Source organism: Chaetodon trifascialis, chromosome 22, assembly GCF_039877785.1.
Source record: "Chaetodon trifascialis isolate fChaTrf1 chromosome 22, fChaTrf1.hap1, whole genome shotgun sequence".
In the NCBI taxonomy this organism is placed as follows: Eukaryota; Metazoa; Chordata; class Actinopteri; order Chaetodontiformes; family Chaetodontidae; genus Chaetodon; species Chaetodon trifascialis.
In genome coordinates, this window is record NC_092077.1 from 3439015 (window position 1) to 3453902 (window position 14888).

Consider the following 14888-nt stretch of genomic DNA (forward strand, 5'->3'; position numbering starts at 1 on the left):
TAATAATAATAATAAACTTCAATAAAATCCAATAAAACCAGAACACAAACAGGGCAAAATAAACTAAAATGTCATAAACTAAATGAAATCATCAAAAAGCTTGCAAGCCTGATCTCCTCATGCAGGAACAAAGTACAGGAGCCCTCACTGCAAAGGCTCTGTCACACTTGTGTATTAATCTGGACCTTAGAACAACCAGGAAAGATCAATCCCAGGATCTCAGGGAGCAGGAAGGAAGACAGGGCCATAAAATAACTTTGGGAAAGGCCTCTCAGGGCTTTGTAAGTAACCAATAATAGCTCTGAAATCAATTCTGAATGCATCAGGGAGCTAGTGCAAGAAAGCAAGGAGCAGTGAAATGTGATTACGTTTCCTAGTCTGAGTAAAAATCAAGGCAGAAAATTTGTGGATGAACTGAAAGAGCGACGGGGATTTTTTACTGATGTCAAATCTAGGAATTACAGTAGTCTAATCGATAACAGTTTTCAGCTATTTGGTGGAAAGAAATGGTCTTTGATTGGACATGTTTGTCTAAGATGAGGCTTTGATCAAAAATGAAACCAAGATTTCTGCAATGCTGAGCTATTGGATGAGACAGAGAGCCAAGGCTGCTTGACAAAGGGGTATTTGCACTATCTTGTGTACCTATGATCATTATCTCTGTCCTATCAGCATGTAGCTGCAGGAAATTCTGTGACATCAACTTGTGGATGCCATGAAGGCGGTTAACAGGTTGACGGTGTTCTGATAGTTGTTTGCAGGGTCACAGCTTAGACAGAGCTGAGTATTGTGTGCATTAAAATGGAAATTGATATCAAGGTCAATGGCATCGAATGCTGTGCGTAAGACAAGAATCGATTTATGGCCAGCATAAGGTGACAGCAATTCGTCCTTTAAGACCTTATGAAGCACAGTTTCACTGCTATGGTTTTTCTAAAAGCACAGTGGAATTTCTCAAAAATAGATCTCCTACAACCTTTTCTAAAATCTTAAAATTGGACCTTAGAAATAGGTGTAATATGGGTAAAATCACAGGCATGAACAGACAGCATTTTGTAAAGGCTGTTGAACAAATCAGTTTTAAAAGATTCAGGAATAGAACCTGTCGACAGAGAGCAGTTTCAAATCTGCAGTGTCTTAAAAACATTCTTTAGAGATTTTGCTGATAGCCAAAGGACAGGTCAAGGGTGTCGCTTTTATTACCAAATCAGTTAGGGTAGATGGAGAGACTGGATTAAATGAGCAGAGGGAAACTGCACAGGGCTTATCAACAGTAATTGGAGAATCTGTGGGAGAAATGCAGCTTCTGATATTTGAGATCTTCCGAGAGAAGAAGGGAAGAAATTCTCCACATTTCTCAGGGGTGGCAGCTAATTTCTGGCATTGTGGGTCAGAGATAAAGGCATCTTCAGATTTGACACCTGGAATCTTTATATCATGGGATAATACCTGTCCTTTAGATAAGGTTTAAAAACTCTGAGCCCAGGGTCATCAGGGCAGCAGGCATGGATATTAAAGTGTCCTAGTTTGCCAAATCTAGGCAGAGCTCAGAACAGTCAATGAAAGAATTCACTGAAAAAAATGGGAACATTTCTAGTGATGCATATATTATCAAGTGCAGACAATGAGGTTTCAGGAAAGGAAGGGCTTCAAATGTGCTTAACAGCCCCAGATCACAGCTGGAACATCTGTAGTTTTCTTTATATAAAATAGCAACGTCACCACCCCTGCCTGTTTAAAAAGCAACAACCAGGTGGACAAGGGTCAAGAAGACAACATGATCATTCAGTATCAGCCAAGATTCTGTGATCATGAGAAGGTCTAGATCATTTGTAAGAATGAAAATCACCACACAAAAAAAGATTTGCTTCTCTCACATTAAGAAGAGCCGGCTGCAATTATTCAGGCAGAGATGACAAAGGAAGGGAAAGAACTGTGATTGAATGAATAAATCTAGATTAGGAAATTACAGCTGCTGGCCTTTTTGCTGTGAGGAAATTTGTGCCCTTTTTTTAGAATATACATGATCTATTTTATACAAGTCTGTCCAATTCCAAAATACATGGTGGCAGAACACTTTATTTACACACTTTTACAAGAATATCAATGTTTCTGTCCACAACTTTTTTTACTGAACAAAAGAAGCCAAACTTTCTCAATTCTAAATGTTATTTGCAGCTGTACACATATAAAATCGTGTGACATTTGGTACAATTTCAATTTAAATCAGAAAGTGTGTAATCAAAGGAAAAGTAAACATAATCACACCCAGACAGTTGATAGATCCTCTTTACTGAAAGGTGTTTCTAGTATTCATGTAATCCATCCTGATTTATATACATGAATGGAGCAAAAGCAACAGAAATATGTGGTAATATAGTGCAATCTAATAAAAGCCCACCACTTACTATGACCTCAAAAATATTTAAATCCACTCATTTTTGACACAAACTCAGCTCTACATGATAAGCCTCACTAAAGAGGAAATATGGCACAGCTGTTACATGGAAGAATACGTTAGATTGAACAGGCAAACCTAAAAAACTACTGAATCAGTCAGGCGTGTGTGTGTGTGCATGTGTGTGTCTGAGTGTGTGTGTTTTGGGGTGGGGTTTCAGTTAAGGAAGAATGAAATGTGAAGTGTGTTTGTTTTGTAATTGTCTCATTTTGTCCCATTAAAGTTGAGACAGGGTTTGCAGCTCAAATGTCACGCAAACCAAAAGTCAAAATATCAAAAGTTATTGGAAGGCGATATGATCCCAACTGAAGATAAAAGAATTAAACATGTTTAAAACAATCTTCATGACAACAAGCAGAACAATTAGAACTAGACCGCACACGTCCTCTCCTTAAGCCATGTATCGATTTAATGAATGTTCCCAAAAGTAACGTAGCAAATGTGTGTGTGTGTCATTCAGGTGCTCAGACTCCTCACCTTCTGCACTGCCTTGGAGGGGCCCTTGTTCTTACTTCCTTTGGGGCGGCCCCTCGGTCGCTTGGGGACAGGCTCTCCGCTGGGCTCCTGAAAGGGAGGGGGAACATGACATGGGTGTTGAGGACAGGAAACAAAAGTCTGAAACCCCCCACTTGATCATTGCTTTATGGTTCAAGTCCAAAAGAGGGACAAAGGTTTTGTGTGTGTGTGTGCGTGTGTGTGTGTGTGTGTGTGTGTTACTTGTACAGTTGTCTTTATGAGAATCAATTTGAGTTTTAGTCTCTGACAGTGAGGACACTTTTGGAAAGTGAGGACTCTTTAATCAGTCCTCACTTTCATACAGACTGAGCTGTTTGAGGGTTCAGATGTGGTCTTAAGTGTTAGTTTAGAATTAGGTCTAGGTTAGGGTCAGGCTTAGGGTCAGGCTTAGGCATTTAGTTGAGGTTAGATTTAGATAAGGGCGCAGTGCTCTTGGGGGAGCACTCCGAGGGGCACAGGCTCTCAGGGGCTCAAAGGATCTTTGATCCTTGGGAATACTTAAAAGACTGGCCCAGTGTGATGTTAAATAAAATGTGCTTGGTGGATTGGGCCACGGTGCAGGCCGGCCACGGGAACTTGTATGTTTATCAAAGTCCCCCCTCTCTCTCCAGGGTCTCTGCTGTAACATTTAAGGCTGTCATTACTTAAAAAAGAGCAAGCTTTGTACAATATAATAAAAGAATAAATAATAATAAGTGCTAAGATGTGAATGTAAGGAGTCAGACATAAAACAAGAGGGATTAGTAAAACATAAGTGCTAAAAACATGAAATAAGAGCATTTAGTTGAGGTTAGAGTGAGGGGCTGGGAAATGCAATAGGTCATTGTATACATGTATAGAAGCACAACTGTGTGTGTGTGTGTGTGTGTGTGTGTGTGTGTGTGTGTGTGTGTGTGTGTGTGTGTGTGTGTGTGTGTGTGTGTGTGTGCCTGCCTCTGATCTGCACACACCATGCAGGAAATGAATGACAGAGATTCATGTTCAGTCTGATTCTGCTCTTAAATGTCACACTGAATGTTCAGTAGTCGTATTCTTCTGCTGACCTCCGTGCAGCCTGCCAGTGTCGCTTCATAATGTTTCAAGCTGCAGGCGGAAAAACCAGCAGTCTACTGCTGAGTTTCTGAAAGAAACCCCCTCGAACACAGCAGCAATGTCCGCTTTCTATCGCCTGTGGTGTCAATGGACGTGATTTTGGTGTCAAATCCTGGTCTGAAAGTGAGTCACCCATGAATCACACCTATAAACACACTGACACGGACACGTTCAAAGCGCTCACTTGTCATGGCATCTCTGATTCAACTCACGGAAGAGCCGCAGAATTCCATGAATCACCATGCTTTTCTCTTTACTCATGTCAATTAAAAATCATGAGCAGAGCCGAGAATAGAGGCGCATTCCTCATCAATGTGCGGAAGTTTTCAGCACTCATACATACACATGTGTGTAAACAGCAGCTGTAAACTGCGCTCCAGCCCACAGAGAAGCTGAACTTCAGGAGCGCTTTTAGGTGCATAGGAAAGGAAGAAGTTAGGGTGGATTTCACACCCTGCTTCAGTGTCAACAGGAAACAAACAATTAGAAACTAAGACAGAATAAGCTCTGTGTCATAAAGCAGACTAAATCAGAGCCATCTAACTACCTCATTGCTGAAGTTTTACCTCAACTCAAAAAAGGCTCAATATAAGCACCACATCTCGGTCACAACCGTGCAGATACAATCTGGATTTGATTCTTTCTGAGACGTCTGTCTGTCTGCCTGTCTGTCTGTCTGTCTGTCTGTCTGTCTGTAGAGCGCCTTCCATGAACAGCACAGACACACACACTTACTTTCTGGGGCTTCCTCGGTCTCCCCGGCCTCCTCTTCTGAGGCTCCGCCTGGGTGCCGGAGCTCTCGCCGGCCTCGTCGCTGCGCCCGCTCATGGTTCCCGGTTCCTCCGTTGTCGTAAAAAAAAAGAAAAAAAAAAGAAAAAAAGAAAGAAAGAAACAGGGGAGCTGATGAGGATCGTTTCAAAGCCACATTCACAGGTCTGTTGTCCACTCGTAAGTCTTCCACAGGCAGGGGGACAGGCTAAAACAGCCCAGTGACTAGTTGGAGGTTTGGCTCAGTGAGCAGGAGACAGAACACCGGGGACAGCGGAGTGTCCGACAGCGCGGCACCGGGCAGGAGCATGCAGCTCGGCACGGCTCGCCTGAGAAGTGTGGGCATAATAACCCAGTCCAAAACGAGGCTCCGCTGGATGAGGATGGGTTTAAAAAAAGAAAAAAGAAGAAGAAAAAAAAATCACCTCTCCCGTGGGTGGATAAGGAGGGGTGGGGGCGGGGGTGGGGGGGTCTGGATGGGAGCCAGAGAAAACAGAGGAGACGGAATCCTGGCTGCGGGCCAGACATGGCAGCCCGCATTTATGAATTAAATTCACATTTTCACACGTTTCAATGGAAAGTGTGGGACACTGAACAGCCATTCAGAGTTCACCTCTGTGAAATATGAAGTGCCGCTTCATGTTGGGGAGACAGCATCCTCAACGCTGGAGTGAGACAGAACACAAGCTGCTGTAAGCCTGCTCATCATCAAGGACTTTTTCCAAACTTATTTCTGCATTTACTCAGCCTGCGTCTAGGCCCAACTTTCTTTCTTTTTGTGCATTTGTTTTTGTGAAATTGAAAATCACAAGTTGTGAGTTTGCATTTCCAAGTGGGAAATGTCTCCTTCTGCATGTTCCTCAGTGAAGCTGAACATTTCAGGGGCATTTTTAGAAATCGTCCTTTTCTGCATTTGTTTTAGTTTAGAACACACATGAATCCAGTTCATCCGTGAATGACGTCTCTCTGTTTAGAGCAACAGTTAAATGTAACCATGAGGATTTAAAAGCTAAACCTGAATGATGAATGGTGTCTGACATGTCCATGAAGAAAGACTCCAGTGTATTCTCCCCTCTCCTCATCATGCAGAGGTCATACAGTAGGCTTATTCTCCAGAGTTTCTGTCTTCATCTTGCATTGTTCAAACCTGCATAACTTTATTGAATTCTAGTAGAGATCCCACACTTCAAAGATACAAATGTGTCAAGCTGGGTTTTAGGAAATGTGGATAAAATGATGCACAGGACATGTTTTCACTTGGTGGAACGGTGCAGTCATAAAAAGTGTGGGGCTTTGAAGCACTCGGCCATGGACGTGGAGTGAGATCAATTACACAAGAACAACAGACACAAAGAATAAAGTGCCTTACGTGGAGGACCTTTCCCACGGTCCTGTAGCACTGTGAAAGCAGCTTAATGCTCAGAGAATATCAGCCACATTCTGAGCTTTCTGAAACGTTTCAGTAATATCATCTAAATGCACATTGTTGTCTAAAACATTTATTTTCATAACTGCTGAACTTCCCCCCACAGACACAGTCGATTTACTGAGAGAGTGTGTTGTTAATTCGCAGCTGGCATCCACTTCATTCATAAAAAAAAAACAGCCCTTAGACCCCCCAAAGAAGGGGTTTCTGTGCAGACCCCTCCCCTTCAGACAGAGCGGCGTCAGCATCAAACCAATACAATCAATGGCTGCACAGATCCATTACCTAAGGCTGGTTTCATGCACACGTTTGAGCCGGGCACACAGCTCTCTTGTGTCATTGTGCCAGCTGAGGCACAATGACACAAGGAAATAAATGTGTTATTGCACTGAAATGGAAAGCTTTGTGTGTGTGTGTGTGTGTGTGTGTGTGTGTGTGTGTGTGTGTGTGTGTGTGTGTGTGTGTGTGTGTGTGTGTGTGGCAGAGTGAACATTCATTTCAGCAGCAGGGACACACAGAGCACTGTTGTTATACTGCTTAAGACAGTGACCTTTCACCTTCTTTGGCTGAAGTGTCCTTCTGGATAAATTAGATATGTCAGAGTTAGGGCCATGATTCATCATATTTTAATGATTGCTGTTACTGTTGTTGTTGTTGGAATTTTTGTGATTATTATTGTGAGAAATCTTATCAAGCCCCTATTCTACAAGTGGTGATGTCATCACGTTCAGTGTTGGCATTCAGAGACTGAAATGAGTCTTTTTCTTTGTTGTAATAGCAAGTCGTGAAGCTCAAAGTTTTAGCCTTGCCTAAGAAAACAATAGACAGACAAAAGATTCTTCATTCAGGTACGAGATTTCTCCCTGAACGTTAAGCATCACATCTCATGAACTTCATCAGTGGGTGGTGTTTGTTCAGACTGTCAAGGAGACTGAAATACATTCTTTATGGGAACATATGATGCATTTAAGCAATGAATAAAAACAAATGGTTCATATTCATATTTTATGTTATTACAACTTCTTTACATTATTGTCAATTATTCATTACCGGTTTATACACCAGTTACAGATGCTTCTGTGATGAAGCACTACTGTTCAAATCCCTACATATTTGCTCACACTTGCAGCTACATGTGTTGCAAACATTTGTTAAGTCTTTATAGACTGCTTATAAATACAAAATGGTGAGATTACAGTGTTACCAATGTTACCCCAGTGTGTAAAATTTGTGCAAATCTGTACCATAATTCAGGTGTGCTGCTGCAGTGGGAGTTTTCACAGTCAATTTAAATGTAATACAGTACACTGCAATATTAATAGTAAAACATAATTATAGGCATATATTGTGTATATGTCATTATGTATAGCTAGTGATTCGTTTAAGGTTGGTTTGCATATTTGTCTTAAACTGATCATTTTGTCATGTTTATTTTTAAGATTGAGGGTCATTTTTATAGCTTTTTTTGATAGAAGCAGTAAGTATAGATGCTCATACCTACAACAAAACTATTTAGTGTTAATTTCATTATATTACATTAGAGATTTTGGAGCTCATCATATGGGCTAGTGTTTGGTCAGAAAAACTAATTTTGACCTAATAGCACAGAAGAATGGTAAAGTATGCCAAATTCATGTAGTCTCACCAACTAAGTTATTAGTTCTAAGCTAAAACAGCGACATCGTGACAGCTGCCTCAGCACCACGGACAGCACTGCTCAAGACTGGCCATGAGTCAAATATTGCACGTCCTACTAAATTTCTTAGAAATATTCAATTTTTATTGTGTTTTCTATATCAGCTTCTTCCAGGTACAAACTTTTCATTGACACTAAACGATGTTTATTTTGAAATGCTGTTTTTTATGGCTGCAGCATTCCATCAAATGATACGATTTTACGTCTGTTGAGTATCATTTTATACATCCATCCATCCATTATCTATACCGCCTATCCCTTTCGGGGTTGCGGGGGGCTGGAGCCTATCCCAGCTACAATGGGCGAGAGGCGGGGTACACCCTGAGCCGGTCGCCAGTCGATTGCAGGGCCACATGCAAGGACAAACATTCACACTCACACCTACGGACAATTTAGAGTCATCAATTAACCTAATGAGCATGTTTTTGGTCTGTGGGAGGAAGCCGGAGTACCCGGAGAGAACCCACGCATGCACGGGAAGAACATGCAAGCTTCACACAGAAGGGCCCCGCCTGACCCGGGGATCGAACCGGCAACCTTCTTGCTGTGAGGCACCCGCACTACCTGCTGCGCCACCGTGCAGCCCCATTTTATACATATTTCGGCCAAATATTTTGTGCTGTTGTAAATTTTAGATCACTTTAGACCACTGAAAATATAGTTCTGTTGGTTTAATTGATGCTTGACAGCACAACATGACTTTGCCTCAGAGATGATGCCACCAATACACACTCAGTGTTTAAAGGTATGATGTGCAAGAATTGGCCACCTGTGGAAGGTTGATCCAGGCCTTTATATCCCAAGAGTAAGTGCTAAGTGCTGCTCACTACTTTGGTGGAGCTATCTTTGGCTGTGGTTACTAGCTGTCGTTAGCTCAGTTAGCTGTGCAACAGTGGAGAGATGATGATTTCGTGAGTTTTATTTTGTTTCTTTACATTTCTTTAGCATTTAGAGGGTTGCATTTTTCTGCTTAATGGGGAAAATAGGTGTTTGGATATTTGCTTTCTTGACTTTTTGTCAGTTTATTTAGTTTATTCATTTGACTAAAAAAAGCTAAGAAAGCTTGTGAAACATAGCAAACACATACGTCTCCCAGCTGTAAAGACAAGAGCTATACTAACAGATACTTGAAACTTGGAGGCCTTAAGTTTTTACCATGTTCTATGTTGTTTGCTCTTGGTTTTGTTGGTTCGCCTGTCTAACTTGATGCTAGCATGTCTAATAATTATTTTACCTGGCAACATTATCTAACTTTGATTAACGTCAAGCAGTGAGCTTGCTCAGACCATATGTTTGAACATGTGCGGTGGTGGTTTTTATTTTAGTTGTTACTGTGGTGATACTTGGAAGTGCAGCCAGCTGGACATTTAAAACACCTGAACTAAGCAATCAGAGCGAACTAGGATTTTTGAGTCAAACTATTATGCTTCACATTCCTTCATTATCAAAAATAACCACCCTGTACTTTATTTTGACTAAATCCCACATATACCAACCTGCTACTCAAATACTCACTAGAGTATCAAATGCATATTAATCCACTGTTGAAAATAGTCCCCAACAAATGTCCTATTCCCTCCTGCTTACCAGCCGTTTCAGGAAATTACTGAGCCCTTTTTAAAATTGAAACAATGTATTTGTGAGCGGTTAATAGAGAGTCGAAGACAGGGTAGGGCGGGTGAAAGACAGACTTAGCACGTTGGTTTTGGTTTTTCATGGAAATTGCTGAGAAAAAAATACAGAATAATAAGCAAACTTTCAAAAACACATTCTTAGTCCTTTTCTTTCTTTTTGTGTGTGTGTGTGTGTGTGTGTGTGTGTGTGTGTGTGTGTGTGTGTGTGTGTGTGTGTGTGTGTGTGTGAGTGTGTGTGTGTGGGGGGGGGGGGGGTGTCCACAGCTCACCAAAATATGTGCTGTCTATCTCTATCTACCTCTTTGACCATAGCCTGTTTGCCACCCAGTCACTTTTAGCTGTTTGCCCTGCAGATATGTTCCTCCCACACCACATATGTGATGCATTTACGGTGCACGACGCTAAGAGGCCGCCTGCCACACACTTTCTATTTCTAACTACTCTCAGATTACATTATTTTCCAACAGATTTCCAGGGCATCGCACCACAGTGGTGTCCTTAAACCAGTTAAACACAGCAGCCACAGTGTCTCTGTCCTCGCGCTCACTCGCACACACTGAATGACAGTCAGGAGCTGGTTACTGCAGCGAGATGAGCTGTCTGTGCTCATCCCCACTCTCAGAGAGGAAATGAACAAATTATATATAGAAGCTGGGAGATAGATTAAGCCATCCACACACACATGGCTGTGTGTGTATGTGTGTGCATGTTCATATATGTCAGAGGTGACTATAAGTATGTACAGTGCTTATCCAGACAAATTCGGATCTGTACTAGATGTATTCTTTCTTCATTTCTGGTGGACAGTGAGAACACAAACAAAGGATGAGTATGGGGCTCTTGTGAAGTCCAGGCTACTCTGGTCTATTAATAGTACTTTCAGCTTTTCCTACTGTAAACGGACCTGTAGAGCTATGCATGCTGTAGATGACACTATACGCCTCAACCTTCCTGATCATCAGATCCACAACTAAAAGGGTCTTTCAAGTATCACGTCCTCTTATATGAAATCCATCAATATTCATGACCTGGGTGCCCCTGATAGACATTAAACTGATGGCAATGGGTGAAGATACACTGCATGTTAAGCACCCCTCCTCCACCCTCTGCTGCATCTGATACCACCAAGAACACAGCAGCTCTGATGTAGCTTAGACAATAAACATTAACGCACATTAACACAAGACAAGAAGATTATTAAGAACACATTTAAATCGTTTATCAAAATCTATCAGAACAAAATTATTTATTATATCCACATTCTTCAATTAGAAGTTAGGAAAGAACACATGCTTAAAATTTGACATATCTACAAATACTACTAACAATGAAAACACTTGCACATAAACAGCTCCATGAGTGGATGGATTTCAAACCTTATTCAGCATTTTAGACAAAAGTTGCAGCTTTATTAATAAAAACTTATAAAACAAATTTTTAAGTGATGGATTAGCAAAGGTTCAACCTGATTTGATGCTTATGATTCAAACAGGAATCATTAAAAACAGACTCCACCAAACAGGCATAAGAGTGCATGCAAAAAAGCATTGCTACAACTTGTTCCAACCGTTAACTGAAGTTTAAGTTGCAATCCAATAGGTCAGACGTTGTAGGTCGGAACTCTGCATTATCATGAGGTATTGTATTTTAAATGGTTTTGTTTATTCATGTCATTCATCTGACAGTCCCCCTCTAAAAGTCTGTTTTTTGACTTCACAGAGGTCTGTCAGGAAAAGGTCAAACTAGTGTGACCCCAATCCTTCTTCACACTGGCCTTAATTTGAATTTACAAGTTGTCCCTAATTACAATTCATTACCTGGCTGGTCTTGCACTCAAGTACCTTCCTTGCTTCCATGTAGCTACTGTGTGGCGACAGAGCTCAGGCTGTTTAACGGCACTGCGACCTTTAAGCAGAGCTGCTCACATTGTGACCTGTGTTAGGTGGCACATGATGTCAGTGCTTTAACTGAAGCTCCACGGCTTCTCTCTGCACTGACAGAGCAGCTCAGTTTGGGAGAAACTGATATGCAGGAGAAGATGACAAGAATTCATGCAGCACACTGACTGTGCACAGGCATGATTATGTTTTGAACTTCACAACAGTGATTCTCCTGTAGCTTGCAGCGCAGACACAAATTAAGTTCTCTGTCACAAAGTGGTGCGTATACTTCCTCTGAGAGATACAGAGGAAGCCAGTGGTTAAAAAAAAAAGACCTTTAAAGCAGTGCAGTTGAACTGCAGTGGATTTGCAGTGGAATCCAGCCACCACACCCACAGAGGTCAGAGATCACGTTGCAACAAAGAAGTCTCTCCCAAGAGCTCTTTGTCCGCACTCTGCAGAGACTGCTGCTGAAGGTATGTTGCAGGGATCTCATCAAAGTGGCCTCTGACATTGTTCAGATCATAACCGCAGATTTTCCAAAACACTTTTGCTGTGAGATTTATTTAGTGCCGTGTTGGGATGTACAAACACAATTATCACCTCTCATTATCTAATCAGTTCTAAATATAACAAGCAGTCACTGAAGAGGACTTGCTCTTGGTTTTCTTCTTTTGTTTACAGTAACAACCGGCCAACTCTCATAAGGCTCTCTATGGAGCAGTGTCACTGATGGCGGGGAGAAGGCTCCATCTGCTGGTCTCCAGGCCTTCAGAGCAAGTTTCTCCACATCATGAGTGTGCATACAAAAAATGACGTTTCCACCAGTCATGTGTTTCTGTAGCGTTGCATTTTACACCCTGTTGAAACGTACGAGTCATTTTTCTTCTTTTGTTATTGTTGCATTATTTATTACTTTTCAATATTGCTTCATACATGTTATTGTATATTGTATTGTTTAATTTGAAGCACATATTACCACTTTCACAGTTTACTTTAATATGCTATAACTACAATCTCCTTGCCTGTCAATGTATAGTATGAAACTGGGACATTTCCCATTGCATAGTTCTAATGTGAGGAAAGATGATCAAAGTCAAATTGCATATTGTTTCTTATTTATTGGTTCAGGAGGGCCAGGGATTATAAGACTGGGGTTCAGTCCATCGCATAAAATGAAATCATGCCTCCTCATACATGTCAACTGGATCAAACAAGAGTCTACAGACACACTAATGGCTCTCTGAGGGTGTTGACACATGGATACAGACAGTTCAACACACACATCATTTCATTTTAAACCTTTAACCAATGTGCTAGTGTTGCTTAATGTCAGAGGAGCAACAAAGTGGTAAATCCCTGGAGAGAATTTAATGGCAATCCACCATGTAGTTGTTTTCTTGGACCAACCAGCTGACCCATGGACAAAGCCTTCTGGAACCTGGAGCCAGCAACACACTTCAAGGCCAAACAAATAAATACAAGCACACACTCCTGGTGGATTAGTTTTGAAATCCTGTCTAAATAGCACAACTCAAACTGGACAGCTGGTTTGTTTGTAGCTATTTCTGAGAGCCTGTTAAGACTGAAAGTGTCTATCTGTTCCTTTGTGGTGAGTGTGTTTGCAGCATGTTGAGATGGACTCCAGCCCACCCATCTTGAAAAGTAATAGCTGGGTAGTGACAAAGAATCAGTGGAGGTGTAGGAAATAGACCCAAAGAGACATGACAGCCAGATAATGTGAAGTATTAAATGTGATCACTTTCATAGAGCAGTTCTCTTCATATGGAGTATAATGAGCTGAATATTTGTATAATACAGTCTTTTAATGACTGGATTGTACAAGCCAGATATGATAACCAAAGAACTTTCTTTCTTTCTTTCTTTCTTTCTTTCTTTCTTTCTTTCTTTCTTTCTTTCTTCAGGAACATTTATCACTCCTCAAAACAAGAACAGCTGCTATCATCTTTCTCCAGTCTTAATCATAAAACTTAACAAAACAAACAAAGTCATCCGGCTCTTAAGGAATCGTTCACCTCCTCCTCAGTCTGCGCCAGTGCTCAGCCCTTCTTTTCAATATTTTCTTCTTATTGGAGAAGGACACTTAAAGCAGACAGGAAATGTTGCTTATTCTATGGGACAGACACACAAACATGACAGCAGCAGCTGCTGGTGGAGTTGGTTGGATGAATTTCGTTTCAAAGCTAAAGGCTAGGTGTTTTTCTTTTCACATGTTCCAGGCCTGTCTCAACCAGCGGATGTTTGAATTTACACTAATCCACATTAAGAGTGTTCGGGTCATTGGTGTCACTTCGGAACAACTCCTCCATTCCTGCACACACACACACACACACACACACACACACACACACACACACACACACACACACACACACACACACACACACTAACATGTATAACCCCCCCCCCCACACACACACACACACACACGTCTCTAACTACATTACTTACCATAACCTTAAACATCAGACCATCAGACCGTCAGCTCCACATGCCTTACCCTGCCTTCCATAATGACCCCGTGAGGGACCAGACCAGCAGGTACGAGGAGTGAGGACAGTCAGTTCATTAAACATTTTGTGGCACTTAACTAACCCGCATACCCTGAAGAATCCTAGCGTCTGTTCTGATGCCTTCAAGGTACCATTGCTGTTGTAGGAAATTCCATACGTTGCGCAACGTATACAATATGCAGCAAAGCTCTGGGCCCATAAAAGAGGTCAACTAAACAGAACTAAAGTCAGGCTATAACTTTACAGACCCTGAATAAAAGTGAACAGACTAAACTGACTTCACAGAGACTAAATGGACCTCACACACTGAGCACAAAGGGGAACATTTATAAAGGCTGCTCAGTCCATTATTGAAACAAAAGGGGCAACCAGGACAAACACTACCAACTAAACAACAAATACAACAAAATCTAAAATTAGTTCAGTTTAGATATTTTAACAATATTTTAATATTTTAAATATAAAATATTAAATTTTATATTTAATATTTTTTATTTTATTTTAATATTTTATTTTAATATTTTAACAATATTTGGCCCTTAATACACTCTGATTGGCCACTTCCTGTATTTAACAGCTCTGCTTCAAGGTGTCCTTCCGGTAGCAGCAACAAGCAATGAGAAATTAGAGATAAACTATGAGTATCACTTATGAAACAAAAGCTATGTTTCATTGTACCCCAGAGATGACTTTGATTCACTGTTAATAGACAAACCATCTTGGAGTCTTTACAAGAGTTTATTACCTCATTGGACTGAGCGGTAAAGAGGAGGGAGGACCTCACCAAGTGTTGCCAGTCTCCAGCCTTCACTGCTGTCAAGTCATCGCTCTCTGTGATGCTTTCCTGCTAGCTGTTGGGTGGGACTGGAGCCGAGTTAAGACAC

The 14888-nt window shown here is 41.2% G+C and overlaps 1 protein-coding gene across 1 annotated transcript in view; it reads right to left on the bottom strand.

The window, feature by feature from the left end:
• hmga2 (high mobility group AT-hook 2) overlaps positions 1-5156 on the bottom strand; it is a 43189-nt gene extending 38033 nt beyond the window's left edge. The window contains exons 1-2 of the mRNA XM_070992533.1: positions 4802-5156; positions 2936-3022 (exon numbers count right to left, since the gene is read on the bottom strand). Of these exons, the coding sequence (XP_070848634.1) occupies positions 2936-3022; positions 4802-4894 (180 nt within the window). The 5' untranslated portion in view covers positions 4895-5156. The remainder of the gene's footprint in view (positions 1-2935; positions 3023-4801) is intronic.
• Between the last annotated feature and the right edge of the window lie 9732 nt (positions 5157-14888).